The sequence below is a fragment of the Neopsephotus bourkii genome, unplaced genomic scaffold (assembly GCF_033783945.1).
Source record: "Neopsephotus bourkii isolate Nb327-2 ecotype Australia unplaced genomic scaffold, CSIRO-AGI_Nbou_v1 NB_620, whole genome shotgun sequence".
Lineage (NCBI taxonomy): Eukaryota > Metazoa > Chordata > Aves > Psittaciformes > Psittacidae > Neopsephotus > Neopsephotus bourkii.
The window spans coordinates 562,191-589,836 of NW_026901120.1; the positions used below are offsets into that span (position 1 = coordinate 562,191).

At 42.7% G+C, this 27,646-nt stretch overlaps 2 protein-coding genes across 2 annotated transcripts; both read left to right on the forward strand.

Moving 5' to 3' along the window:
- Positions 1-1,747: 1,747 nt before the first annotated feature.
- Positions 1,748-8,137, forward strand: CAMLG (calcium modulating ligand). The gene is made up of 4 exons (XM_061352015.1): positions 1,748-1,954; positions 3,236-3,678; positions 4,393-4,458; positions 6,033-8,137. Exons 1-4 carry the CDS (start codon positions 1,798-1,800, stop codon positions 6,222-6,224), a joined length of 858 nt encoding a protein of 285 aa, XP_061207999.1. The 5' UTR covers positions 1,748-1,797; the 3' UTR covers positions 6,225-8,137.
- A 538-nt stretch (positions 8,138-8,675) lies between these two features.
- Positions 8,676-27,509, forward strand: DDX46 (DEAD-box helicase 46). Its single transcript, XM_061352014.1, has 23 exons — positions 8,676-8,805; positions 11,064-11,246; positions 11,515-11,655; positions 12,048-12,165; positions 13,076-13,241; positions 13,521-13,672; positions 13,974-14,087; positions 14,728-14,893; positions 15,249-15,369; positions 15,711-15,886; positions 16,318-16,439; positions 17,169-17,247; positions 19,039-19,121; positions 19,855-20,019; positions 20,368-20,530; positions 21,364-21,557; positions 22,128-22,265; positions 22,935-23,084; positions 23,727-23,921; positions 24,252-24,470; positions 25,680-25,824; positions 26,391-26,464; positions 27,180-27,509. The coding sequence occupies exons 1-23, from the start codon at positions 8,789-8,791 to the stop codon at positions 27,225-27,227; spliced, it is 3,129 nt and encodes a 1,042-aa protein (XP_061207998.1). The 5' UTR covers positions 8,676-8,788; the 3' UTR covers positions 27,228-27,509.
- The last annotated feature ends 137 nt before the right edge of the window (positions 27,510-27,646 follow it).

Consider the following 27,646-nt stretch of genomic DNA (forward strand, 5'->3'; position numbering starts at 1 on the left):
TGCGTTCTTCCAGCAAGGTGAGTGGGGCTGTACCCCACCATGTGGTACCCTACCAGGTGGCTGGCAGTTGGTTTTAAGAGCCGGTTGCTATTAATGATTGGAATTTAGCCTTCAGCAGTGATCCCAAGTGATCAATTTTATCGTAGGTAATCCTGTATCTTCATTTAACATCCTATCTTTTCAACACCTTTTTGTAAAAGTCATTCCATCTTACGTTTGCCCATTTTTTCATGAGCTGTCATCACTGGTGCTTCTGGTTCACCGTATGTAAGTTAATGCATGAGCTTGGTCCTTCGACCTCTGTATTGAGCAGGTTTTGAATATAGAATCCTCTCATATTTCATCACTTTGTATTGTAGAACTATTAACTGCACTTGTCAGCACAGAGCTTTTCCCCCAGTGTAATGATTTGCCCTGTTGCTGCTGAATTCACCACTCAGCAATGAACTAGCAGCCGTTCCAGCACTGGTCTGTGGAACTCCAAACAGGATCTTGAAGCTGAGTTCTGCTTCTGCACTTCTGAGTGCATGTGGCGCAGTCTGAGTTAATGAGTGCAAGTCATTCAGTGTCAAGGATGTTGAAGGTAATTAGTTTGACGTATTGATGGGAAGCATTCATGTCACTGTCTTCAGCTGGTCTGGCTTTCGGGTACTTCTCATCAGAGTGCAGTAAAGGGGAGAATCCTCTCCCTTGTCTTGCTCACGCTGTGGGGATGCAGCCCAGGAACCAAAGATGCTCCCTGTTGTATGATGTTACGGTAAATCGGGAATCCTTGAGAGCTCCTTGTTCTCAGTGTGTATGTTCAATCCCTCCAGCTGTTTATTAACAGCGGTGCAGTGACACCACACTGGGAATATGATTTGGGAAGCTGACCCTTGGGAAGTGCATTTCCCTACACTGTACTGCTTTCATGTACACATAAAAACATCTGTTTGGGACTCCAGTAAACAGCAGACTCTCTCCCCTCCTTTGGAATGTGCCCAGAGATGATAAATAACTCCCTAGCTCCATCTGCACAGCACACCCAATGGTTTTCCAGCAGAAAACCTCCACCAGGCTGAGGAGCAGCACGGCAGGGAGCTTCTGCTTGTGGTTTAAATATTGTGTGCTTGAAATTGAATGGGTTGTCCAGGGAGGTTGTGAATGCTCCATCCCTGGCAGTGTTCAAGGCCAGGCTGGACGAAGCCTTGGGTGCCACGTGTTTAGTGTGAGGTGTCCCTGCCCATGGCAGTGTGGTTGTAACTGTATGATCTTAAGGTCCTTTCCAACCCAAACTGTTCGATGATTCTATGGTTCTATGATGCTGTACTGGTTTTACATCGCGTTGTTAAGCACATTTTCCTCACCGAACGCAAGGTGGAGGTACCTGGTTTACTGACACCACAGTTTTAAGCACACCGCGGAAGGAGCGGGCCACCGGTAGCTCCCGACCGTGGCTCCCGGCCTCTGCCGCTGTTTCCCCGCAGCACGCCGGAGCCCTTACCCGGCTGCCGCCGTTACTCAAGCTCCCCTCAGCGCGGCCATGACCCCGCTCTGCCTTCCCGCCTCCTCACTGAGCTGATTCACCGCCTCGTCGTGCCGGGTACCGCTTCCGACGACGCGGCGGCCATCTTTAGTGCGGGCACTGCATGGGCAGAGAGCGTGGCCCGCCACAGGCCATCCCCGCACACTCTTCCGTGCCGTTGCCCTCACGCAACATGGCGGCGCTTGCTTCAGCGGTCCTGGCGCATGCGCGCTGATCCGAGGCAGCCTCATTGTGCGGTGCTGAGGTAACGCCGCGGCCTTGTTCTACCGGGGATGGAGGAGGACGGCGGGGCGGGAGCGGCCCCCGCGGCCCCCGCCGGCCTCTCGGCCTCCCAGCGCCGAGCCGAGCTGCGGCGGAAGAAGCTGCTGATGAACTCCGAGGAACGGATCAACCGCATCATGGGCTTCCACCGGCCCGCCGCGGGCAAGGGTGAGCCGCGGGGCGGCGGTGCTGTGAGGGCTCCCGGGGCTGCGGCCGCCTCCTGCCGTTACCGCTGCCGCATCTCCTCAGGGCCGCAGCTCCAGCGGCTGCTGCTCGAGCCCTCAGCGCGATCATTCGGTTTAGTGGTGCTTTAAGCAGAGCAAAACGGATGGCGGTCCTCAAGAGACCCGCTATAGAAACGGTCTCGGGCCTGTGGCTGCTCTGCCATAGCGAGCACACAAGCTGTCAAGCAGGTTGTCTCAGGTGAAACGAGGAGTTTCTCCCGTGTTTTCATCGGTTACTGCTTGCTTTCATAGTTGTGTTTTTATAGCAGAGTTTTCTCTGATTTGGGCAATAAACAGTCATTGGATGCTTGTGTTTGGCATGCAGGATTTCCTTGCAGCTTCCTAGGAGGTCATTTCATTTCTGTACATCGAGGAGGCCAACTGTCTCGTCAGGAAAGGGTTCCCACATTTCAGTTCACAAAGATGCCCACAAGCCATGAGTCAGTCTGCTTTAATACTGAGTAATTCTCTTTCAGTGTTCCTGTCCGGTAGGACCAGCCCTGTTCTGCACGCCTCCTGGTTTGGTTTTGTTCTCTGGCATCACCTTTTGCTGTAAGATGGGGTCTTCAGGTTGGATACAGAGCAGGTTAACACAGCTTTGCCTCTGATAATAGAGAAGAGCAAGCCAAAGTATGCTGCTTCTACCACCTGCTTATTTGCCAGTCTTTACTGCGGCTTCTGTGTGGTTCACTTTCCGTAAATCTCTGTCCTTTTTAATGTTGCTCCATGTATTTGAAACATCTTTCCTCTTGTCCATGCAGTGTTGTTGCTTAAGGAAGTCCAACATCTGCTGACTGACAGCATCAACTTCCGACCTCATTGCACAGCTTCTGTCCTGTGCCTGCCCCACTTCAGAAGAGTGCCCTGCCATTCGAAGCCTGTGCTACACAAGGGTTCTTTGTAGGCTGGTGGAGAGGGTGTAGCCAGGGCTATGCTGAGGGCAGTTTCAGTCTGGTCCATGCTGTGTTCTTCCATTTTCATCACCATCTGTGTGTAACTTGACTGTAAACCTTTCCTTTGATGCACAAGGAGGCTGTGTGTCAGCTGAGCCCATTACTTTTAAAATGTATTCATCAAATAGCTTTATGATGAATAATTAGCACATTTATTAATCATAAATCTATCTTTTCACTTTGGAAGCAGCGACCCCGGTCCAGAATGGCTGAAGTGTTGTTCCACATACCTGGTGTGCATAACTCTTGTGGTTTTTGTTTCTTTTCTCTAGATGACGAAAGTCACACAGAATCAAAGCTCCAGCGTGAGCAAGATAAACCCATTCCTTCCGTTTCTAAGCGAATTGTGCTTGGTGATGCTGTCTGTAGCATGGCAGGCACAGCTGACCATGCAGCCGGCATGACTGACCTCAGAGGGGAGAAGGACTTGTTCACTAAAACACCAGACCTCGTCAATGAGGGCACAAGCGAGCTCCGTCACCGTGGCAGAGGGGAACTGCCACCTGAAGCTGCGGCACGGCCACCTCGACACGGATTAGACCAGTACCTATCCAGATTTGAAGAAGCTCTGAAGCTGAGGAACCAGCTGATGAATGAGAAGCCAAGCCAAGAGAATGGGAATGCAGCGGAGGAGTTTGACTCTTTCCGCATTTTTAGATTGGTGGGGTGTACTGTGCTTGCCATCACAGTCAGGGCGTTTGTGTGCAAGCACTTGGTGAGTGCAGGGAAGCAAACAATCCTTTTCTGCTTTGCTAGTTGACTGCTAAGATACTATGAAATACCCTTTATCTAGGGCTGAAGTTTATCAGTTGTGACTGAGTGGCAACTTCAGGCACTCTTTGTGTTTCTGACAACTGTATAGAACCTAAAATGATCTCTAAATTCCTTGAGATGAATCTGTGTTACCTTACACAGCCTCTGTGTAACACACCTTTGGTCAGTAGTGTTCAAGGAACACAACCACTGCAGTAGTTATCGCAGCTTATGTCCCATCTCTGTGAGCATGAATCAACTGCTCTTCTAGTTTGGAGTCTAGAAAAGAATAACAGAGTAAGAACAGCAGTAATTGTCCCATGATAAGCAGATCCTACTCATGTATCAGTCTCCTGAGCAAGGAATTCCTCAGTGCTGCAGGTGCTGCTGGTACATCACAGCTGTGTGTGCCTGGTCCAGGCTGCCACCTCCTGGCTCGCTGGGCTCGTGTTTACACACCGCTCTATGCTTCTGTGATCTCAGGGGTTTAGGCTTGAAGAAACCTTATTTTTGACACGTAAATTGTCTGCTTAGCCTTGTAGTATTGAAAAATATTGCTGCTATTGTCCACAAATTATATTTCTACCTAATTTATGACTTAAGAAGCTTTAAATTTTTGTGTTTTCTTAGCTATTACTTCTGACCATGTTAATTTTTCTATGTTCTTTTCTTTCAGTCAATATTTGCACCATTTCTTACTCTACAACTTGCTTATATGGGCCTGGCCAAGTACTTTCCAAAGGTAATTTTGTATTAATATTACTATTTCAGAATTACTTTGAAATGTTTAAAATTTAATCTTGTGCTTAGAATGTATTAAGACCAATGCATGTGAGATTTTCTTCCCCTTGTTTTAAAATGTACGATTGAGAGTTACTGAATTCTGATAGCTTATAGTGCTTTTAATCTTCTCAGATTTAGTCCAAATCTCTTTTAAAGTTGCTGGGAAAATGTGGACTAACAATGCTAAAAGCATCTGACCAGGAAAGGCAGGTAGTTCCTGCATGTCTTTAGGAAGCTTCTCTCCTAGACAATGGTTTTCTGTGGTTACTGTGTGCTCTATCAGCAAACTGGTCTGCATGTGATACCTGGACAAAATCTGGGAGGGTGTTCCTTACAAAATGAGACAGTCCTTGGGCTTGAAGGGCTCTGCTTTCCATTCCTAGCATCAGTTTGAACTGCAGCTTGAAACGAGACATGTATTTGTGTGTGAAACTTGCTGCTTATTAGCAAGATTTGCTGTATCACTTGTTTTATGTGCTTACACTGGTTGATTGTGCTCAAGTATTTGGTTGATGACTTTGTCAGGTGTGCAGCACAAAGCAGATTTTAATGATGCTCAATCCATAGCTGAAAAAAAATTACCATTTTAAAAGGAATAAGAGATTACCTGTAGAAACCAGAATAAATCGGCATTTCTTTTGTAGTTAAGCAGATAACTGGAAACTAAACTTCATAGTAGGTATACTAATCTGATGTGTCACAACAGAAAACAGTAGAATTAGCTTAGACATGCAGTAGCTCATCTGCTGCAGCTTTTTGATCTTTTTTCTGCTGTCTTCAAAATCAGCTCTTTAAGAGGTTGTTCCTTTCCACAGCTTGTTTTTACCGCATTCGTACCCACATGAGGGCAACCAGTTGGTTAGCCTTCATTTTTCTCTTTATGGAACCCAGAAAGAGTCTTGAAAGCTTCAGGTAGATTGGATTAAATTAAGATAACCAGCAAGTATCATCATTTCCTGCCTGTCAGGCTTTGCCTCCCTGGGATTCCTCATCTTAAGATCAGCTTTCAAAAGGTTTTGGGGTGTTTCTGGGTTCAGAGATTAAAACTGCCAAATGGAGCCATCCTAAAATAGAAGGAAACAGTTGGTTTTCAATCCTAAATCATTTTCCTGTGTTAGAAAAGTAACAGTCTGTTTTTTGCCAAGTAGTGTGATGAGATGAATCCTGTTCTGCCAGTGGAGATGCCTGGCTTGGCTTCCCACACCCAGATTGCCCTTGTCTGGGACTCTCCCCACTCCCACAGAAGCTGCTGCACAGCCCCAGTGCCAGCACATAATGTGTGTGATGAATTTGATCTGCTGTTAGCAGCCTTTCACTCAGCTCCAGCACATCCAGCACAGTGTGAATCTGTCGCTGGGATAAGTGAATCCTGGAGCATGTCTGGAGAGAATCAATCCAAACCTGCTGCTCTTCCCAAGGAAGTTGGAATGTTCCTGGCTGTGTGTGAAATTGGCACAACACCCGTGGCCTGTAAAGCAGGATTGGATTATAACACAAGAACTAACATAACACTGTGGGGTTTTTATCTTCTAGTATGAGAAGAAGGTCAAAACGACGGTGTTAACCGCTGCTCTCCTCCTGTCTGGAATCCCTGCGGAAGTCATTAGTCGTTCCATGGACACCTACAGCAAAATGGGAGATGTTTTCACAGACCTCTGTGTCTATTTCTTTACTTTCATCTTTTGCCATGAACTCGCTCTGGCTTTTGGTTCTGAAGAACCATGATGTAGAATTGACCGCAGTAGTTCCACTAAAGCTTTCTGGACTGTTTTCCTTTAGCATCTGACTGTGCAGACAGGTTTCAACCTTCATTAGAATTCTTAACCTGGTCAAATACTTGAAAGGAGCCTTAAATCCAGTCATTTGGGGAAAGGAAGAGCAGGGTCCCAGACTGCCAGTTGTATTGGGTCAGTTTATTTAATGCTGTGTCTGCCTGTTACAAATGTGAAGAATAGGGGGCAAGTGTCAGTGGGTTATTTATTTGGTTTAGTTTGATGATGCCCTTCTCAGCCTCCTTCATAAGCATTTACAAAGCTGCCTTTGTCCTTCTCAGTGAGGACAAAGAGAATACCATAAAGCAGAACATATAGATACCTATCTCCAGTATGACTGTAGCTAACAAGAACTCATTTTGTGGTGTTCCCATTTTCTTTAAGCAAGCTCTGAATGAAAGAAATCCCTTTATTCTCCTGTTCCAATTCCAAATGTTGAACCAAGTAGCTGCTTCTGGAGGAGGTTGGTGAAACATGCCACCTTGTTGTCCTTATCCTTGCCTTGCTATACATTGTGATTGTGATCCATTTTGATGGTTATAGTGCAAAACAGCTAAGCAAAAACACCAACAAAGAAAGTCCTGTTCTTTACAACTGTCCTTAATTGAAAAGTAGGAAGAAACACAACCGTTCATCTTGCCTGTTTGTGAGTTTCCAGCAGCCTAATCCTAGTGCAGCCATTCCTGTGCTTTCATCCTCATGCCTTTTCTTTACTTCAAGAGTTAATTTCATGAGGGGAAAGCTGTATATATTGGCAACCAACCCGCAGTATCTGCTGTTTGCTTTGCTACGTGTAAAACTTAAAAGGGAACTACTTGTCCAGCTCCTTGCAGGACTGCAGAAGACAGCTTTTAATATGACATTCATCTCTGCAGTTTGTCTCTGTTTATCCTGCAAACAGGATCTTGACTGTTTAAGAGTTCTGCTCCTGTAGGATCATACCCAGCAGTGCTCAGCCTCTGATGCAGCAGAGCTCTTCATCTCAACTCAGTTTGGGGTGTTTCCGACCTTGCCCCCTTGAAATCGCAGTGACTGTTCCTGTTTAAACCCTGTACCACAGGTGACAGTGAAATCAAACCCAGGGCTTTGAGCTGCCTCCCATGTGAACATGAAGGAAAGGAGAACAGCATTTGATTGGGTTTTATATCCAGCCACATAGATGAGAGGGTGACAAATACAACTGAATCCTGTCTCTGGTTAATGTGAGAAGCTCTTGAATTTGTTTGGTCTCAATTTTGCACAGGGAAAGGAAGGAGGTGTCAACTTAAACACTGATGATCTCCAAACTTTCTATTGAAGCTAAATTTGTCAGTGTTGTTGGCTTATAGCTTTCGGCTTAGAATCTGGACTTGAAGGCAATCTCAGCAATGCCCTTTTTTAGCACAGGGAAACACTCGTTTATCTCAGTATTTGTCTGCAGAAATACTTTTAGGGAGCAGAAGAGTTTGACCATGGCTCTGTAAAGCAAAGGGCTCTGTGTTCCGCTGCCTTTCTGTTAAGGCTTCCTGCTGTTCCTGTAGCACAGCATTTCTGACTCCTACATTAGATTCAGGTTGGTTTGTGGCATGAAAACAGGAAGCTTATGTTTCAATTTGACTAGTTCCAGGCTGTTTTTTACTGATTCTTTTACAGGTGCCCAGGGCTGGGCTGCAGAACGTTCTGATGTTGTTCTATTAGCACAGATACTTATTTAGAAGCTTTACATTTGTTTCTTTCAGACAGGAATTTCAGCAGGTTGAAATGACTGTCAGTTCAGTTCAGGTTGAGGTATGTACATAATGAGTTTGCTCTGAAGTTGCACTTGTTCTGACTGTTTATGTGCCCCAATGTAATACAAATAAACTGCCGAAATACCCTGTACTAACATCTCCAGAAAGCAATGAATTCTTAATCCTCAGTGTGAAATGTTGCTACTCATCAGCTAAACAGCACAGAGCTGCCCCACCTGCTGTGTGTTCGCTCCATCCTTTGCACCATCCGATACCCAAGGAAAGATGAAGTGGGATTTCTCTTCAAGCAATGGAATGAATCTGTTGTGAGACCCAACCTGGAACGCTGCAGCTTGTTTTCATCCGATGGTTTCGGTTTGCCCTCGGCTGCATGGGCATCGCTCCGGGTGACCTGCGGGCAACACCTGAATCCCTTTTGTTCCGTTTTTATCCTCTCTCTGTTGCTGTACCCAGTTCTGTTCCATGTTCAGTGCCAAACTGCGTGTTTTCTATTAAAAGGATATTTGTTACCCGCTTCCTTGGCAGCTTGGCCTGGCTCGGGAGGAGGGAGGCGGGGGCCTTGTACCGGGAGTCCTGTGCCCGGGCCGTTGGGATGTGCGGGACGGCGGCTGGCTGCCGGGCAGTCCGTTTCAGGGGCACTGCGCCCTCCAGCCAGCAGGGGGCGCTGCAGGGGGGAGGCGGCAGGAAGTAGGGGGGCCCTTCCAGCCGCGTCTCTCTTAGTTCCCAGGCGCTGGGGCGCGGAATGGCCGCTGCCGCGTAGCGGAGGGACCGCACCGCCACCGCCGCCATGGGCCGGGAGTCCAGGTGAGGCAGCGGGGGCACGGCCGGCACGGAGCGCAACGTGGGGAGCGGGCTCCTCGGTGCGGCAGCGCGGTGCGGGTGGCTGTGTAAGGAACAAAGGGCGGCGAGCACGCCGAGGGCCGCTGGGGCAGGCCGCGGGGCTGGGCCCGGCCCGGCCCGGCCCGGAGCTCGGTGTGAGAGCGCGGTGGGGGGTCAGGGCCCCTGGAACAGCCGGGCGGAGGAGCCGGCGGGTCGCGGACCTGCCCGGAGGGGCGCGGGCCGTGGCGTTGGGCCCGAAGAGCCGGCGCTACCGGGCACGAACGCGGCTGACCCCGCTTGGCCTTTAGCGGCTCCGTTTAAGTCAGTAGCGGTGGCGTCGGTACCCGGGTTGGGTTTTTATACCCGGATTAGGCGGTTTTGCTCGTTCTCCCGAAGTTTATGCAGGGTCGCGCACCTCCTGTCCTCTCGCAGCAGCTATAAACACCTGAGGAGGTGTAGCCATACAGCGGCGATGTGACCGCGTACTCGGGTGTCTCAGGTCGGAGCTGTTCACAACTACCAGGCTTTAAGCCAACTCCATAAGTTACACGTGCTGCTGGGGCACATGTCTCTGTTCCCTGGTTTTAACCAAACCATCAGTTTTTAACACCAAAGCGGTGCCTCCTTGGGCCCTACGTGTGCTTGTTCCTGCAGAGTAACAGCTTCCGAGAGCCACAACTGAGATTTATACAGAGAGAGGTGGAGGAGGTGAAACTTTAACGACCAGCTTGGGTTCAGATCAGTGATTCTGCTCCCATAGATAGCTCTGAATCAGTTTCAGACGGGCTGGGGCAGGGGTTGTTGCAGCAGGACATGGTTAGAGACTCAGGCTGCAAAATCTCCTGGGAGCTGAGCACCAAACTGAAGCAGGAGCCCCTCTCTCATCACAGGATATCTTCTCTTGTGACAGTGACAATTGTCTTCTGTTTGGGCTAAAACAAATGTAAGAAGTGGGTTTAAACGTGTATTTGTTTTCTATTTTAGTGCTTACAAAGAGTTCTGAAAGCGAAGGAACTGAGTGAGTGGTGGGTGGAGATGGATGGGGTGGGCTCCATGTGCTGCAGCTGATGGTGGGCAGTGACTGGGGCTTTTGAACCCTGAAATCATCTCAGCTTTATTGCATACCCTAGGGGAAAAAGGTAGTAATTTTGGTTGTCTAAAACTCCAATATTGGAAAGGGGGAGGTGTGGGGAGCAGGTCCCAGGGCATTGCGTGGCTTAGATGCTAAGGAAATCAGAGGTACCTTACACTGACAGATGTTCTTTGCATTCAGTTATGCTGTGGGTCGGTAGGGTATGGATATCATGCACTACTGTATTGATGCCAAGTGTACACGGCACCTAAATATATCAAGGTGCTGAAATAAGCTTTATTTTTAGTGCCAGTATGGTTGTAACACAACCCTGTGTGGCAGGGACAGAAAGGAAAGAAGGAGATGAGGGCTTGAGGTCTTGTCTTCCCTCTTCTTGCTTCCCAGGCTTGTTAGAAGAAAGGGTCTGCGGGCCCTGGGCTATAGGAGAGTGAGCAAGGACCTTATTCTGGCTTGGTGACTGAAAATCAGGAATTGGAGGAAGAGGAGATGGTCACCGTCAAGATCCCTCTGTGACTTCCAAGAGTTTCCTATGGGATTTCTAGCCCTTCTGTCTCCCACAGTGTGGTTGGGATAAGAGTGTTAAATGAGGGGAGAAAAAGGTTCCCCTCTCATTCACACACTGCTTGGCCTTGCTGACTTCTTCGGACTTCTGTTGTGATGGTGCTATGTCACATACGCTCGGGGTTTATGCTTCCTGAATTGCAGCTGGACAGCATTTCTGTTGAGCAGAGGTACAATGTGCATAGCTAACCTGGATAAAAATGATATGCTGTACAAAAAGCAACAAAGAACAGTTGTGTTTGCTTGCCACATTTTGAGATGGCTTCAGAGAGTCTTTGTCTTTTCCTCTGTGTAAGGGAAAGTAGTGGATTTCCGAAAAAGAAATCGTTCTTCATGTCCTAGTGTTCTCATGTGCTTATAGTGACCAATGCCTCTAATTCCAGCATAATTAGGAGTATACATATATATACTGATGAATATACATATATATTAATCTGTTTGGCAAGATGATTACAAATGCTTAGGGGTTCAAGAAGCCCAAGTAAGATAAGTGATCATTCTTGTCCTGTCCACCTGAATGTGACCAGTACCCTTTAACTGCAGATTGCTCTCACTGTAACTGTTCCTCTCTCTGTGCATCCATGGTCAGGCACTACAGGAAGCGCTCCGCATCACGGGGACGCTCTGGCAGCCGCTCCAGGAGCCGTTCCCCATCTGACAAGAGGAAACGTGAAGACAGACGTTCCAGAAGTCGGGATCGAGACCGGAGACGTGAGCGGTCCCGCAGCAGGGACAAGAGGAGGTCTCGATCGCGGGACAGGAAGCGCCAAAGGTATGGCTTCCCAGTCCCAACCAAAGGGGATAGGAATGCTTGTCACCACCACACTGATGTCCTTCCACTGTGATTAGTTTGCTGTTGTCCAGGATAGGTTTTACTATGTTTAATGATTTTGGCAGTTAAATTGTTTCTTGATGCTGGAGTTTGTACGCTCTTAGCGGTCTTGATGATTGTTGGATTCCTTTCACAACCTGTTCCTCAACAGCAGCTAAAATTACACTGTGATCACGGGCTAAATAAATGCAGTTTTGTTCAATGGCAGACGTTCAAGAAGCAGAGAAAGGGAGCGGAGCCGAGAGAGGAGAAGATCCCGGAGCCGAGAGAGGAGACGCTCTAGAAGCAGGAGCAGAGGCAGACGGTCTCGATCCTCCAGTCCAAGCAAGAACAGGAAAACAGAAAACAGGTATTTATATTCTCTGGTATCACTGTGACAAGGCATCATAGAACTGTTGGTAGCATGGAGGGAATCATCAGACACAGCTTTGGTTTGTTAGAACAAGGAGAGTATTATATGACTGTACTGTTGTGAGCTGTTCCCACTGCTTAACATGTCTGGTGCAGCTTGTTGGGAGAACCAGTGTGAATTGGGTTCCAATAGATTCTGCATTTCTGGTAGTTAAAAGGAATATTTCCATGGCATGGAAAGACTCCCAGGAAGGCAGTGTGCTTTTTAACGTATTTGAAAGCATAAACCAGTACAGGGTGTTCAGGAGTTCTGTTTCTATCCAGCACATGTATATCCTCCCCCTGAGAAAAGCTCTGATGTTCTCAGAATGCTTTTATTTTCCCTTTCAGGTCAAGATCTAAAGAAAAGACAGATGGTGTGGATGTTTCCAAGGAAAAGAAAAAAGACAAAGATGACAAAGAAGATGAGAAGGATAAAGATGGAGCCCCAAATACCGTGGCCACTGAGGTAGAAACTTCTAATACTTACAAATATAAAACATAAGAATTTAAACTAGGAATTAAGTTACCCATAGATTAGTGCATTAATGAAAGAAAACCTGTTCTTAGAGCTAGAAAAAATCCCCACTGAATGAGAGAGCATTCTTTTCAGTAACACACACTCCTGTCACGGGGTATGCTTCTGGCTCTTGGTATGGGAAACGTTCTTCTCAATTCAAGATTTCAGACCTCTTAGACCTCATAGACCACAAACCCCAGACAAGTCTGATCTCTCATTTGTCACAGATTAGGTGACAGCAGAGGAGCTGAACATTCTGTTGTCCTCTGGACCCAAGCAGAAATCAAAGAACAGGGGGAGAGGAAAGGTCACTTTGCCTGATTCCATGATATGAAAAGTTGTGCCTAGATGAAGAATTCCTAAACCAGCAGTTCTAGCTGACTCTTCTGAACCAGAACGTTGTTACTAACCCTCCTTCGTCAGAAGCTGCTGCACAGTCAGTGAAGGCTTCCCACACATAAACCAGTTCCAAAGGACCTTTGGCAGTAGAGGGTAACAGGCTTAATTCTTCAGCCTGCTATCAGTCAGTGGTTACAATGAGTTGATACTGACTGGTCTGAGTCACAGTGTTTTTTTCCTAGTAAATATTTCCTAGTAAATACTTTTTCCTAGTAAATAATTGAAAGTTTGTTATTATGTTACAAATAAGACACCAGCTACTCTCATGAAAATAAAACAGCTGACTGCATTTCTCACTTGAAAACGTTATAGTTGATGTTAGTACTTCTGTTGTGATAAGTTGGTGGACTAGTTGGTGGATGTCAAGTCCACACTCACATAACGGTTATATTTGTTTGAAGAAGCACAGACCAAAGCCAGTGGCTATTAATTTTCACTCTTTGGTTGGGTTTTACCATAGAATTTTGATCAGAACAAACTAGAAGAAGAAATGAGAAAACGAAAAGAGAGAGTGGAGAAGTGGCGGGAAGAGCAACGCAAGAAGGCGATGGAAAACATAGGAGAGCTGAAAAAGGAAATCGAAGAGATGAAACAGGGGAAAAAATGGAGTTTAGAAGATGATGATGGTATTTATATTACGGTTAAAATACTGTTGTTGCTAGAATTAACATTGTGTGTAAAGCATTTCATTACTTTTCAGAACTGTAAAATAACAAAGCCTAAACGTGGTCATGGCTTCAAGTGGTTTAAGATACAACTGAGATTAAAAAACTGGAGAGATTTATATGGTGGAAAAATGGTACAGTAATAAAACTGGACTGTAGTTTTTGTGTAAACTAATAACACATGTGAGCACTTTCCTCTTACCCTGTCTGTTTTATTCCCATCTCTCTTGTTCATATTAGATGACGAGGAGGAAACTGCAGAAGGAGAAAAAGAAGGCAATGAGGTTGAAGATGAAGAGTTAGATCCTTTAGATGCTTATATGGAAGAAGTAAAAGAAGAGGTGAAGAAGTTCAACATGAGAAGCGTGAAAGGTGGAGGTGGGAGTGAAAAGGTAAAACCTCTTACTAAGCTTTGTGTTTTAATACAGTGGCTTTGGATGAAATGGGGGGAAATGCAAAAAAGCAGTAAGTCATTTAGATGCACTTAATGCCTCTTTGCCTTAGCTTTAATTTCTTGGTGTTTTTATCAAGCTCTTTGTATCAGGGATTATTCTGACGAAATTTCCCTGAAGGAAGTGAATTAAAAACCCCCAAAACACCATAATGCATTCAGCAGTACAGATACTCTGTATGTTTTATGCATTATGGGTTTTGCTGTATATGATACCACAATGATTCTTACTGTCTTTATAGAAATCCGGACCAACTGTTACCAAAGTAGTAACTGTGGTGACAACCAAAAAGGCAGCTGCAGAGTCAGAAAAGAAGAAAGGGGAGCTCATGGAGAATGACCAAGATGCAATGGAGGTAATGGAAGTGTCTTGTATTTCTGCCACAAAAGGCAGCGTGCTGCTTGTAAGAGACATGAGAATGGGGATACTCCTGGGATTTTATCCATTTGTTAGGGGAGAAATATTTAGTTATTTAATTTGCAGAACCACAGTCACAGGATTTTTGATCTTGCAGTTTCTTGTTACTTGTACTGTTGTTACAGTTTAGGAAACAGTAGGAAGGAATTTGATTGTTTCTAGGGCTACAAAATGTGGTGTCATGTGTTCAAGTAGGCAGCAGCAAACTAAGCCAAATATATAAGCATTTTCTGTTACACTGGCTGTAAATAACAGATGTGTTTTAGTAGGAAGAAGTGGTACAAGTAGATGGATGTATGCTGCCCTCTCTGCATGTGGGTTCAGTGAGTTGGCTGCTAGTTAGTATTCATAAAGTCATGAAGGTGATACAGAAAGTGGTGAAAGTTGAGGTTTGGAAGGAACATGAAAGAAATGGGTGACAGAACAGTTGGGATTCAAACTGAGAGTGGGTTTTTAGCATCTGGTTTAATAGGGTAAGGAGTAACTTGCTGCTGAGTGAAGTTCCTCCATAAATGGAAAGCCAATGCCTCTTGGAATACCATTCATACTAATGTTCACACAAATTATAATCTCTGCAGTATTCCTCAGAAGAGGAGGAAGTTGATCTCCAGACTGCCCTGACTGGCTATCAGACCAAGCAGAGGAAGCTGCTAGAACCAGTGGATCATGGAAAGATTGAATATGAACCTTTCAGGAAAAACTTCTATGTTGAAGTACCAGAACTAGCTAAAATGACTCAAGAAGGTAAGGACAGATACAACCTTCTAGAATGTCTTGGGTCCTGTTAATGAGAAGAATGACAGGTTTTGATGTGTAAAGAAACAGCAAATTCTTTTGGCCTATAAAAAAGAGCATTTGGAGCAACTTTGTCTAGAAAAACACTGAGTCAGATCACTGTTATGGATAACTTCATATAATTATATGTGAGGCTTTGACTGTAAAATCTGCATGAGATTTCTTCACCCACCTCCTGTATGTATGTATAACAAGCTAAAAGCTGTTTTCTGGTGGAGATAAAATTAGTTCTTCGAGAATATATTGATCAAGGTAGTAGAGAAATGTCAAGTTTGGCTCTGTTGTAATGCAAACTCTGTTTCAGAGGTGAATGTGTACAGGCTGGAGTTGGAGGGGATTACAGTCAAGGGAAAAGGCTGCCCCAAACCAATAAAAACCTGGGTACAGTGTGGTATTTCCATGAAGATTCTCACTGCCCTCAAAAAGTAAGCAAGCACTTTATGAACTGTATCATGCTTTGCTCACTGTGTTCTATTGTATGTTTATGAGAAAAACCTTTTTCTTTATCACATAGTGAAACACATCCATGTCTGTAGATGCTACATTTATAGTCATCAGAGTGCTTATTGGTCTGTATTGGACTGTTGTAATTCTTCTGCCATTTGTATCATGCTTTTGCTGCTCATTTTAAGGTGTATTTTTGAATGGCATTGATATGTGTATAAGTAAATATGAATATACAGATTTTTTAGTATGACTTCACAATTCACATCTATCAAATCCTACTTTGTTCTTTAAAATATCTTTTGTTTTTCCTTTCTTCAAGGCATGGCTATGAAAAGCCCACTCCCATTCAGACCCAGGCTATCCCTGCAATTATGAATGGCCGTGATTTGATTGGCATTGCTAAAACAGGAAGTGGAAAAACTATTGCATTTCTGTTGCCCATGTTCAGACACATTATGGATCAGAGAGCGTTAGAGGAAGGAGAAGGTCCCATAGGTACAGAGTTCTTATTTTCATCATTACTATTTAAATAACTGAAAAGTCAAGCGTATTCTTCAGAAGGGTCTTCAGTTCTTCTCTTGGCTATAGGGAGGAATATTTATTTACAAATATCCGTTAATGAGTGGCTTTTTAAAATTGAATTAATGATGACCATGATGTTTAATGTTGTTTGTGATCATTGGGCTAACACTGTTTCAACAGTACTTGTGTGTCCCTGTATCTGGGAGATTTCACTCCTTTGATTTTGGAACTTTGACCAGATTTCCACCCCCTCATACTGCCTGAATTTATATGTCTAGTCTAAAATGTAGTTTCAAGAAAGACATAAGTAAATTGCTATAAACATCATTACAAAAGATTAACTTCTATTGTATAAAGAACACCTCTTGTATTACAATGGCTGATGAAAATGCTGTGCATTTCAGCTGTCATCATGACACCTACTCGCGAGTTGGCTTTGCAGATCACCAAGGAGTGCAAGAAATTCTCCAAGACACTTGGGCTTCGAGTTGTCTGTGTTTATGGAGGGACAGGAATCAGCGAACAGGTATGTAAAAAACACACCTTACTTGCCACATAACTCCTGAACCTTAATGTTATTCTTGCAGTCAATTTACTTTCTTTCTCTCCCATAAATCCAGCACATTTGCAGCCTTCATTATGGGTTTTCTCTGTGTGAATGGTAGCAATACACGAGCTTAAGCATTTGCACGTAACATGGCCTTAAACATACTGATCTTGAAAATTCTGAGAAGTATTAGTTGTCCTTCAGCTTAGGTTGCTGGAGGTTACAATTCACATTAGTAGAACAGTTGTATCGTAGTGTATGCTGTTAGCCTGGAAAAGAGAGGGCTCCTGGGAGACCTTAGAGCAACTCCAGTGCCTAAAGGCGCTACAAGAAACCTGGAGAGGGGCTTGGGACAAGGGCCTGTAGGGACAGGCCAAGGGGCATGGCTTGAACCTGCCGGAGGGGAGACTGAGCTGAGCTCTTAGGCAGAAGCTCTTCCCTGTGAGGGTGCTGAGGCGCTGGCACAGGGTGCCCAGAGAAGCTGTGGCTGCCCCATCCCTGGCAGTGCTCAAGGCCAGGTTGGACACAGGGGCTTGGAGCAAGCTGCTCCAGTGCAAGGGGTCCCTGCTCGTGGCAGGGGTTGGAACTGGAGGAGCTTTAAGTTTCCTTCCAACCCAAACCAGGCTGGGATTCTATGATACATGTTTTTAAAAAATCATAGAGCAAAACCCCACTCTTAACAGTTTGCTCACCGTGTTTTAAAATCAGATTGCTGAACTCAAAAGAGGTGCTGAAATAATTGTTTGCACACCTGGGCGTATGATTGACATGTTAGCAGCTAACAATGGTGAGTAGAAAACCTTTTCCTACGGAGAGTTTTGTATATTTGTTGTGTAATTCTAACAAATTCAAAGATCATGTATTTTGATAAATGGTCTTATGGAATTTTCTTATATCTCTTCAGGCTGCACTATCTTGCTATTGAGAATATATAGCAGTAGTAATAGGTTAAATGAAATACTGGTTTGACTTTTTTGGGGAGGACAGGAAATAATTACATTCCTGAGTTTCTGAGAATGTTTATCATTGTTAAGACCTACTGGTCCAAATTCGTTACCTTCCAAGTCATGTAGATAAAGGTTATGTAAGAGTTATTTTGTCTGCCCATTGATCCTTTATTATCATTAGCGTAGCTCAGCAGTTACCCACTTGCACATAAGAGCCTCTGACTCTGCCTTTATCTGTTGGTTTTTAAAACCAAAGGAGCCCTCCCTAAATAAGAGTTCAAAAGTAAAAGAATTGACCTTATATCAAATATTCAGATTGATTCAACTGAGCCACTGCAGCTTTAAGAGGTTTTGTCCTAGTGTAACCATTGCATGCTTATTAGATAAAGTTTTATTATTAAATTATTCCACATCAAAACCTCTACTAAACTGTTGACATTATTTAACTTCTGTGGAAAAAGTACCTTCAAGACATATAGAACTGGGCTTCCAAGACTTAAATCGTCAAAGGTAGGTACATTAATGCTGTTCCCAAGTAATTTTACAAAGTTATTATTTGGGGATGAAAGTGTTAAGATGTTAACTAGATATGTAGATATAAAGAAATACCCGTTTTGTTCCTTAAGTCTGAATTCCTTATCTTAAAAAAATGCAGCGCTAAATCTCTACCAAGTAATTTGAGGATTCAGCTCCAATTTGCTGAAGCTGAAAGGACCAAATTCTGCTGTAGTTTGATAGGCACAAGTCTGCGTGGTAGTTGTAGGAAGTGTGAGCAATCTGTTCCATTCTGGGAGCATTTGACAGTGGCGCTCCACAGCTGTTTGGAGCTGAATGTGTTCACATGTTTATATCATTTGAGAATATGATTCTTAAATCCTTCAGTTAAATCCTTCTTGTGAAAGGGAATCTCTTGGCCATTTGTTTGGGAAGGGTGCTAATTATCCTGTCCATCAGGATCTCTAAATGTTCACAGATACACAACTTAGTTTGTCTCCAGCTGTCCCAGAGTTTGGGGTGGTCCGTAAACTTAGTAGTGTTACTGGGTAGGTGTCAATCTTTATATATTCACTTTGAAAAGACTGCTTACTCTGATTTATGCCTATTACTAGCAGTTAACTTAGACTTAGTATGATTATCCTCAACTAGTGATTTCTAGCTCCAAAGAAGCGTTACAGATGATATGTATGAGGAGTTTGTCTGAGGCTGCAGCAGTTAGCACTGGGCTTTGCCTTCCACACATGCGCTGTAATCTCTAATATGTTTTTTTCCAGGTGTCGCTGTCAGATAATGGCTGATGTGGCTCCTTGCTTCATCTCAGTCTTAGTTTTATGATGTGTTTTGGCGAGGGCACTTTTCTGAATTTTACAGGTTCTTCTGGCCCTATGATGGTATGCAAGAGAAGAGTTTGACAAACTAAAAGGGCCTTGTGCATACTTACACGTTTCCCACAATGTATTCCTGATTAAAATGAGAACATGAAAATTCACATTTAGTGAATTTTTTATAACAATAAATTAATGTCTTTGTTAGAAGATAGTGAGACTATAAAACATTTAAAAAGTTATTCCTGAGGGGAAACTTGATGTCCATTTGATTTTGTTTCCCATGTGTTTTTTCCTCTCCTTTCATAGGTCGGGTGACAAATCTCCGTCGAGTCACATATGTTGTACTTGATGAAGCAGACAGAATGTTTGACATGGGCTTTGAGCCTCAGGTAAGTAAGGGTATGAGTGATGCTGCCATAAGACATTCTTTGCCACTTACAGGATTTTGCAGTGCTGTGTTATTACACTGTCAATGAGTATTCAAGAAGATGTACTGCACACAGGCAACAGTTTGAACTGAGTCTTTATTTTCTCTGTTCTCTATAGAGAGAATATTCTATATTCTCTATTCTGTCTAATGCTTTGTTTTCAATAATTTCTCATGTAAACTTGCTATTTTTGTTTTGGATATTTTTGCCCATCTTGTAGTCCAATATAATCCCTCGATGCAAGTGTCATATTAGTAGTTGTAGCCTGCTTATACAGCCTGATGTCTCCTGGCAAAGTCGTGCAGGAGACAGGAACAAAATGTTGGAAGTGTTAATGACAAATTACTCGCTGGCAGCTTTGGCCAGCCAGGACTCTTTTCAGTTGCCATCAGGTTATACTGTCCTCCAAAACTAGAGAAATTCCTGTATTTCATCTCTTGAGCTGTAGTGTTTCTGCTGCATGCCTTAAGCTTCCTGCTGGGCTGTTGTCAGGTTGCATATTGCCACTTCTTTCTTTCTCATCCAGCAAGTTTTGCCTGTCTTCCAGCGCCATCATCTACCTCCCAAGAGGAAATCTGTGAAGGAAAGTTTTGTAGTCTGTGTAGTGCAAATAGCCCCTGACTTCAAAGACGACAGCTTTATCTGTGTATGAAGTTCAGTTACAGCACTAACAGGGAATCTCCTCTTAAACCAGGTTATGCGCATTGTAGACAACGTCAGGCCTGACCGTCAGACTGTCATGTTCTCTGCTACTTTTCCCAGAGCTATGGAGGCACTAGCTCGGAGAATCCTCAGTAAACCCATAGAAGTGCAGGTTGGAGGCAGAAGTGTTGTCTGTTCTGACGTGGAGCAGCATGTTGTGAGTATCACACATCTGCCTTGCTTACCTTCTTATTTGCTTGCACAAAATTACTCCCGGCAATATGGAATATAGGCCGATGTAGCCACAAAGCTTTTCGTTTCAGAAGTTTAGACCTTATTAAATGTGAACTCAGAATAAACTAACACCCCAGTCTGCAAATGCACTGTGATCACTTTGGTTTTAACTTGGTTTTATCCCACTGAGCTGAACAGCACTTTTGCCCCTGGCTGTAGAAACAGCCTGAAAAGGTCATCTCCTGTTCCTGATTACTTTTATACACCCTGAATGTGTTAATGACTGAAGATACAAGTTATACTCTTCCTACTTTGGTATGTCTTTTTCTAGATTGTCATAGAAGAGGAGAACAAGTTTTTGAAGTTACTGGAGCTCCTGGGACACTATCAGGAGAAAGGATCTGTGATCATATTTGTAGATAAACAAGAACATGCTGATGGATTGTTGAAAGATTTAATGAGAGCCTCTTACCCTTGCTTGTCTCTTCATGGAGGTAATCTGCAATCTTAAGGGTTTATATTAGCAACTCAAAACAAGAAGACTGGTATTTGGTAGTTACAAAGAGAAGCTACTTAGTTCCTGTATAGTACCAAATGTTATTTCTTCCTAAGCAGGTTTTGCTTTAGAAGTGGGAAAGAGATGTCTCTCGACTTGGAATGTTTAACAGAGTTGTTACTGAGTGTTAACACCTCTCCGGGAATATTACTAACTACTTGCTATTGTAGAGTAGTGAATGCCATTGGGGGGTATTACATGATGTTTTTACTTGAGATTGCAGAATAATAGCAGCTGTTTCGCTTCTCTGCCATCAAGTAGTAACAGAACGGAAGTAGTTTAGTAGCAAGAGGAAATATCTTTAGAACACTGTCCATCCCAGCACATTTTAAAACTGTCTATATATAATGCTCTTAAAAATGCAGTAGTGAATTAAGTACAAAACCACTCTTCATTTAGAGGAAGAAGGAAGAATACTCCTGTTCTTCTGAGAGTTCTGTTGCCTTTAGAGAACAGGCAAAGCCTCCAGATGAGGTCTCAACTCATATATAAGAAGTATAATAGAATATAAGAAGTTTAATAGAAAATAATATTAAAGAAACATTTGAAGATCCTGGTATGGTAAACAGCTTTTGATAGCAGGAAAGATGAAAGTTCTGTTATTCTGGATAATAGACTAAGATTTATCATTCTTGCTAATATATTTTGCCTGTGAAAGTGTGAATGTACTGTGAACTTTATTTGCTTCGCTTTTGATTGTTTGAAGTTGGTGTTTGAATCTTTGGTACAAAGCAGCGCTTGATAATGAACTGTGTGTCTGGTTTCTGGCAGGCATTGATCAGTATGACAGGGACAGCATCATTAATGATTTCAAGAATGGAACCTGCAAACTTCTGGTGGCCACATCTGTAGCAGCAAGGGGTTTGGATGTGAAGCAGTTGATGCTGGTGGTCAATTACAGCTGTCCCAACCATTATGAAGATTATGTGCACCGAGCAGGAAGAACTGGACGAGCTGGCAATAAAGTGTGTATCGTCACTTGTCTGGTTTGGTTTTACTGGACATTTTTCCTTACTGATTGCTTGATCAAGGTGTTCCCAAGGGATAACTACAGAGGGAGTAGTTTATGTTGCTGGTGGGAAGAGGGTTTTCCTTTAGAGTGCATATAAGGGTGTTAAGTGATCATGCATAAGGTATATTCTGAATTTCAGCACTACAAAAGTTGGAACGTATTTGGTCTTTTGATGTATGAATGTCCTTTTAAATCCCATCTGTTGGCTGAGAGTTTGGGTGGTTTTCACTGTTGAAATGTGCCCTACTGAATTAGTAAGATTTTATTTTCCAAACTTTTAACCTTGACAAGATTGAAAGGAAAAACTTCAGTTTCTGTCCTCTGTGGTTGATTAGCTCTGGATCAGCTTTCTGGGGAATCACATTATTCATTCTATGTTCCTGATAAAAGAGTTTAAGCAGGAATATCACGTCTGCTTTTATTGACCAGAACTACAGCATCTGTGCAGGGTTCTTCCATAAATTTAGAGATAAAGTGCTTTTAGAGGTTTTTCTTTATTATCTTTTATATTCACTTTGACCAGGGGTATGCATACACATTCATTACTGAGGATCAGGCACGGTATGCTGGTGATATCATTAAAGCTTTGGAATTGTCCGGGAATCCAATTCCTACTGATTTGGAGAAGCTCTGGGCTGACTTCAAAGACCAGCAGAAAGCCGTAAGTAATTCTTTCTTCTGTAGTGGGCTTTGGGTTCAGTTTAATGTGTGTGAACGTGGGTGTAGTTGTGCAGTGTATATACGTAAGTCATCTCACTGACATCACTGAGCCCACATGAGTATGCTTAGGTAGGTGTGGAAGTGGTTTTGGGACTGGGATCTTGAACGTCATTTACAGGACTGTTCTTGAGAAGTTAAATACTGTCATTTGGTATGTGATAGGGAAACACTGTCTATGGGGTGCTTTGGCTTTTATCAAAGTCCACATAAAAGATAATGAAGTTCTTTTCACAGAATTTGTATTGTTATTCCTAGAGCTCTCGCCATCAAAGGATCTTGCTCATGCTGAGAAGAGTGACTTCAGAGTTTTTCCGATAGAAAAACTGGAGGGTTCTTTTTGACTGCACTTGAAAAGCAGTTAAATGTGTACTTCCAGAAAATCCCAATAGTGTGTTGTTTCTGTCAGCTGAATGAACACTGCTCTTTTATTACACTTCATTGTAAAATACCATTGTTAAATTTGAAGAGCTTTCTGAATTTTTGGGGATTTGCTTTTTTAAATAAATAATTTAAAATTTAGACTACGTATTTATACATTTCTGTAGTTATTTTGTGACTCTCAGTTGGGATTTTAAACTTCCAAGTATGAAAGTGCTGGTTTTGCTTTCAGGAGGGAAAGCTGATTAAAAAAAGCAGTGGATTCTCTGGGAAAGGTTTTAAGTTTGATGAAACCGAACAGGCTTTGGCTAACGAAAGGAAGAAGCTACAAAAAGCAGCTCTTGGCTTGCAAGACTCAGATGATGAAGATACAGCTGTGGATGTAAGCACCTGAAAATAAGATTTATGTTGCTTAAAGATTTTCAGTATACTTGTTTGCTTCCCAGTGGGTTACGTGACACGTTGCAGAACACATGGATTTTTGTTACTCTGTGTCCTTTGCTACTGACTTAGTTAAATTCCATTAGTACATTTGGATGTACTCTTTGGTATAAGGTGTAAATAGCTTTGAAGATCAAGATCTCTGAAGATCTACAAAGTCTCTTTCTGACTTACTCGTACTTTATACTTAATATGTGTGCTTATGTAAATGTCACATACATTTTTTATTATAAGAATCTTGTATAAATGAAATAAGAATGAAATGAGAATGATTGCCCTCAATTACAGTATTTGTTTTTACTTGCAGTGTTTTAAAGAAATTCATGGTAGCCTTTTCTATGTCTAAATCCTTATATTAGACTCCTGGTTTATGACCTTGGAAGTAAACGCTGCTCAAGCCTTTTCCTGATTAGTAGATCATTTATTCCTTTTGCTGAGTTGTAGTTCTGGACCAGCTTCTACCATTTATATGAGATTAATTTCTTTAAAAGCAGATAAACTAAATGCATCTTTGTGTTTTCTTTAGGCTGATGAGATTACCTAATGGTAAATGCAGTGATACAATAACTGTTACTTTCTTTAGATCGATGAGCAAATTGAAAGCATGTTCAATTCAAAGAAAAGAGTAAAGGACATGGCAGCACCAGGAACGTCAGCGCCTACACCATCCGCTGGGAATGCAGAGAAACTGGAAATTGCTAAAAGACTGGCTTTGAGAATCAATGCCCAGAAGAATCTCGGAGCAGAGGCACAAGTATTGGTCCCCTTCCACTTCAAGGTCAGGCTCTTTACAGAGCGTTTACTATTACTGTTGTTACTGTTGTTGTTGTCGCTGTTCAGTTCTTTGTCCTGTGGCTGCCATTTCATTTAGTGTTTCTGCACACCACTAACAATACTACATTATTTAGCTCATCTGTGCTGTGCTAACTCCAGTTACAAGTTGCAGGATTTGTAATGGAGCTAATACGATAATAACATTTAATACAGAACTAGAAATCTTTGTCTGCCCTGGCAAAGGGTTAATTCATTACTAATAAAATTGCACAGTTGGGTTATAAGGGACTTCTTTAAGCTATCTTGTTCTCCATGTGGACCTGTTTTTTTACAGGATGTGATGCAGCAGGCTACAAATGCTATCCTGAGAGGAGGCACAATTCAAGCTCCTACTGTATCTGCCAAGACCATTGCAGAGCAACTGGCTGAAAAAATCAATGCTAAGCTCAATTATGTACCCATAGAGAAGCAGGAGGAGGAGAAACAGGATGGAGGACAAAACGAATCCTTTAAGAGATATGAAGAAGAATTAGAGATCAATGACTTCCCACAGGCAAGTAACCACTTTGCTATAATTAAGTGTAAGGGACCATTATTTAACAAAGGCTATCCTCATAGCTTAGACTATGATTATGCCAATACAGTATCTTATCTCTATTTCCTGTTATACCTAATTGGAATTACTGCACTATCTGTTGTCACCTCCTAGCACAATACTTCGGACATATTCCAGAGAATATCACAAAAAAACAAGTGTTTCTTATTGTACAGAAATCTTTCCAATGACTTCTCTTACATCTAAATCTTTGTCACTATTTAGCTTTTTATTTCAAAGGCCATACTATTGCTGATGCTGCTCTTTGCTTTTTTAATGATCTGTGTATTTTTGCCATTCATATTGCTGCCCTTACCTACCTCATTTGTTATTTTGACCATTTGTATTCCACGTTATCAAGCACAAATTCATCACTGAGAATCATCACTTTCCCTGGGAAACCTCTGAAGGGAGAGGGACTCATCTTGTACTGCATACATGTGTAACACTGAACACAGTGCAGATCCAAGATGATAAAGTAAGATAAAATCAGTGCCTAAAGCAAGAACTCAGCTGACTGTGTAAGCTGGTTTTTATAGAAATACTACGCAACCATTCAATACCATCACGTGTAAGTTACACATAGGGCAGCCTCTTGATGATGGGCGAGTCATTTTATGATGGGTGTTGATAAGGTACCTCTTAGAGAGAGAATATGTAACTGGCACTGTTTATTCCTTAGGCTTTATTTATGGAGATTTGAAGGTTTACTTATTTTTGTCTTTAGCCAGGGAACTGGGTAGAAATAAATGGCATTTATTTTGTTAAAGGGAGGTACTCGCAGCCATTAAGAGTACGTTTGCCCTTGAAGTCTACTCCTGTACAAAAAGTGCTAAATAAAATACTCGAGTGCTGTTTCAGAAAATCACAAGAAAAAAATACAAGTTTTAAACTTCCAGTGTAGCCAAGTGGAAGGTCCTTAGAGTTCCTGCTTCAATAGTCCTATGCATCCCTTCTCTTTTCTCCTCCTTCTATAATTCTGTCTTGCTGACACAAGATGCAGGTCTTTCTACATATACCTGCATGAAAATAAGCGGATGAAATTTCAGTCTGTGTTTTTGCAGTAGAGTGCTGTGACCGCTACAGCACAGCGCTCCTCTTTGTCTATAATGTCAACTGTGTGATGCCTTTCTCCATGTTGATCCTCCCATATCCTTTACCTTGCAGACTGCCAGGTGGAAAGTTACCTCCAAAGAAGCACTACAGAGAATCAGTGAATATTCTGAAGCTGCTATTACAATCAGAGGAACTTACTTCCCTCCAGGCAAAGAACCCAAGGAAGGAGAGCGAAAGATTTATTTGGCTATAGAGAGTATGTATTCTTATAAATATTGTCATTAAAGATAGGAGTTTAGTTTTGTGATTGGACATGGAGTCACTCTAGTCATAATGTCTGCGGGTGCTCATTTAGAGACCCACTGTAGTTACTTAGCAGTTACTGAAGAAACACTCATTTATCTTAATATGCTTTGTCAAATAATCTGTGGGGATCACAGAGATGCTTCTCCTCAGAATAAGCACAAAGATATCTGTGCCATTGTGAAATAAGGAAGAAAATAGAATTGTGTGGGTTTTGGCTGTTAAAGGTATAAGGAATTGCATCAACTTCGACAAAAACCTTGCAAATCCTCCAGTGGTTGAGTAGAGTAGAAACCTCTCGTCCAAGGTATTTTTGAATAGTGTAATTTATGATTGTCTGGTTTCAGTATGTTCCTTAGAACACAGCCTAGCTGTGGCAGTCTGTTCAGTACTGGAGTGTTCTTCAGCAAATAGTTGAGGATACCCAGCAAGCTTTACGATGTTTCTGAAAATAGCCAGCACTGGGTATTCTGTAGGCTTCACATACAGAAAATGTTTAAGGTATGTTTTTGTCTTCAGGTGCCAACGAACTGGCTGTACAGAAAGCAAAGGCAGAAATCACGCGACTTATAAAAGAGGAGCTCATCAGATTGGTGAGTGAAATATCCAGACTGCAGAGGGAAAGTGCCTTAAATTATGCTTTATGAGATCCATTTCCACAAATGGTGGCACTCAGGCTTCCATTTTTATTAATATCAGGAACCTATAGATCTCAGGCTGTTTTGCTGAACAGCTCAGAAAATATGTTACTGTGCTTAGTCAAGGCAAACACACAGCTGTTATCCAGCCAGCAGATGGAGATAACACATTAACAGAGCTTTTTGAGTGAAAACCCCTCAAAGAGTTAAGTCCTTATTTCAGCACCATCAGGCAGAGGAGAGGAGAGAACTACTCCCCTGATTTTAATACTTTATATTCATTGAAGGATTTGTTTTGCCTTAGCTTTACAGCATACCCAGCTAATAATGGCTGTGTTCAACATCCTCCTTTTTTGAAATGAGATGATGTCTTCAGAAATCACATTCTTGGCTTTCTCTAGAATAACATTCAGTGCTCCTACACAACACAGTGTCTTTGGCTTTTTCACTTCAAGTAGCCATTGAGATCAGCAGTCAGTTCCACTGCTCCTGCTGAGCCGTTACTGAGTTTTGTTTCTTTTGCAAAATCATTGACCTCCCCATACAAATGTTTTCCAAAGCTAAGGAACTGCTTATGCACATGTAATACGGATTTATTAATGGGGGGTTCATTGTAATTCCTTTCTCCGTTTTCACTTCTAACTGTGATTTTGCTCTCCTTTATTTGCAGCAAAATTCGTACCAACCAACCAACAAAGGAAGATACAAAGTTCTCTGAGCATTTGGAGTTACCTGTGTGGCAGTGGCTGGTGCGTGACACTTGTGGCTTCTGTTGTTTTTGCTGTTTACACTGCTTATTGTAAATTAAGGACTTTTTTATTTTGTCTTGCGGACGTTTTTTAACAGAAAATGGATATTTGCTGAACCATCTGAATTCTCTCCACTAAAGTTATCAGTCTTAATGCAGAGCAGTCTGGGCAGAGCATGATTTAATTTAAAGGTGCAGTTTATATACTTTTCATCATAAAGAACATAAAATAAACCAGATTTTGATTTTTCTGACAGGCTGTACTGTTCAGTGAATGAAACAGTGTTGGGATTCGTGCTGGAAACTGTACCTGCTTCATATTGTGGGGATGGGTCACATCACATCAGTTTACACTGGGAATATAATACACCACCAGAATAAAGGCAGGA

What these genes read in the sequence shown, in the direction of transcription:
- DDX46 (XM_061352014.1), top strand. An exon ending in CATGTTAGCAGCTAACAATG is followed by an intron (nt 17,248 to 19,038) that starts GTGAGTAGAAAA and finishes CTCCTTTCATAG; the next exon opens with GTCGGGTGACAAATCTCCGT. An exon ending in CTGGACGAGCTGGCAATAAA is followed by an intron (nt 21,558 to 22,127) that starts GTGTGTATCGTC and finishes CACTTTGACCAG; the next exon opens with GGGTATGCATACACATTCAT.
- CAMLG (XM_061352015.1), top strand. Translation starts at nt 1,798, where the DNA reads ATGGAGGAGGACGGCGGGGCGGGAGCGGCCCCCGCGGCCCCCGCCGGC. An exon ending in CCGGCCCGCCGCGGGCAAGG is followed by an intron (nt 1,955 to 3,235) that starts GTGAGCCGCGGG and finishes TCTTTTCTCTAG; the next exon opens with ATGACGAAAGTCACACAGAA. An exon ending in TGGCCAAGTACTTTCCAAAG is followed by an intron (nt 4,459 to 6,032) that starts GTAATTTTGTAT and finishes TTTATCTTCTAG; the next exon opens with TATGAGAAGAAGGTCAAAAC.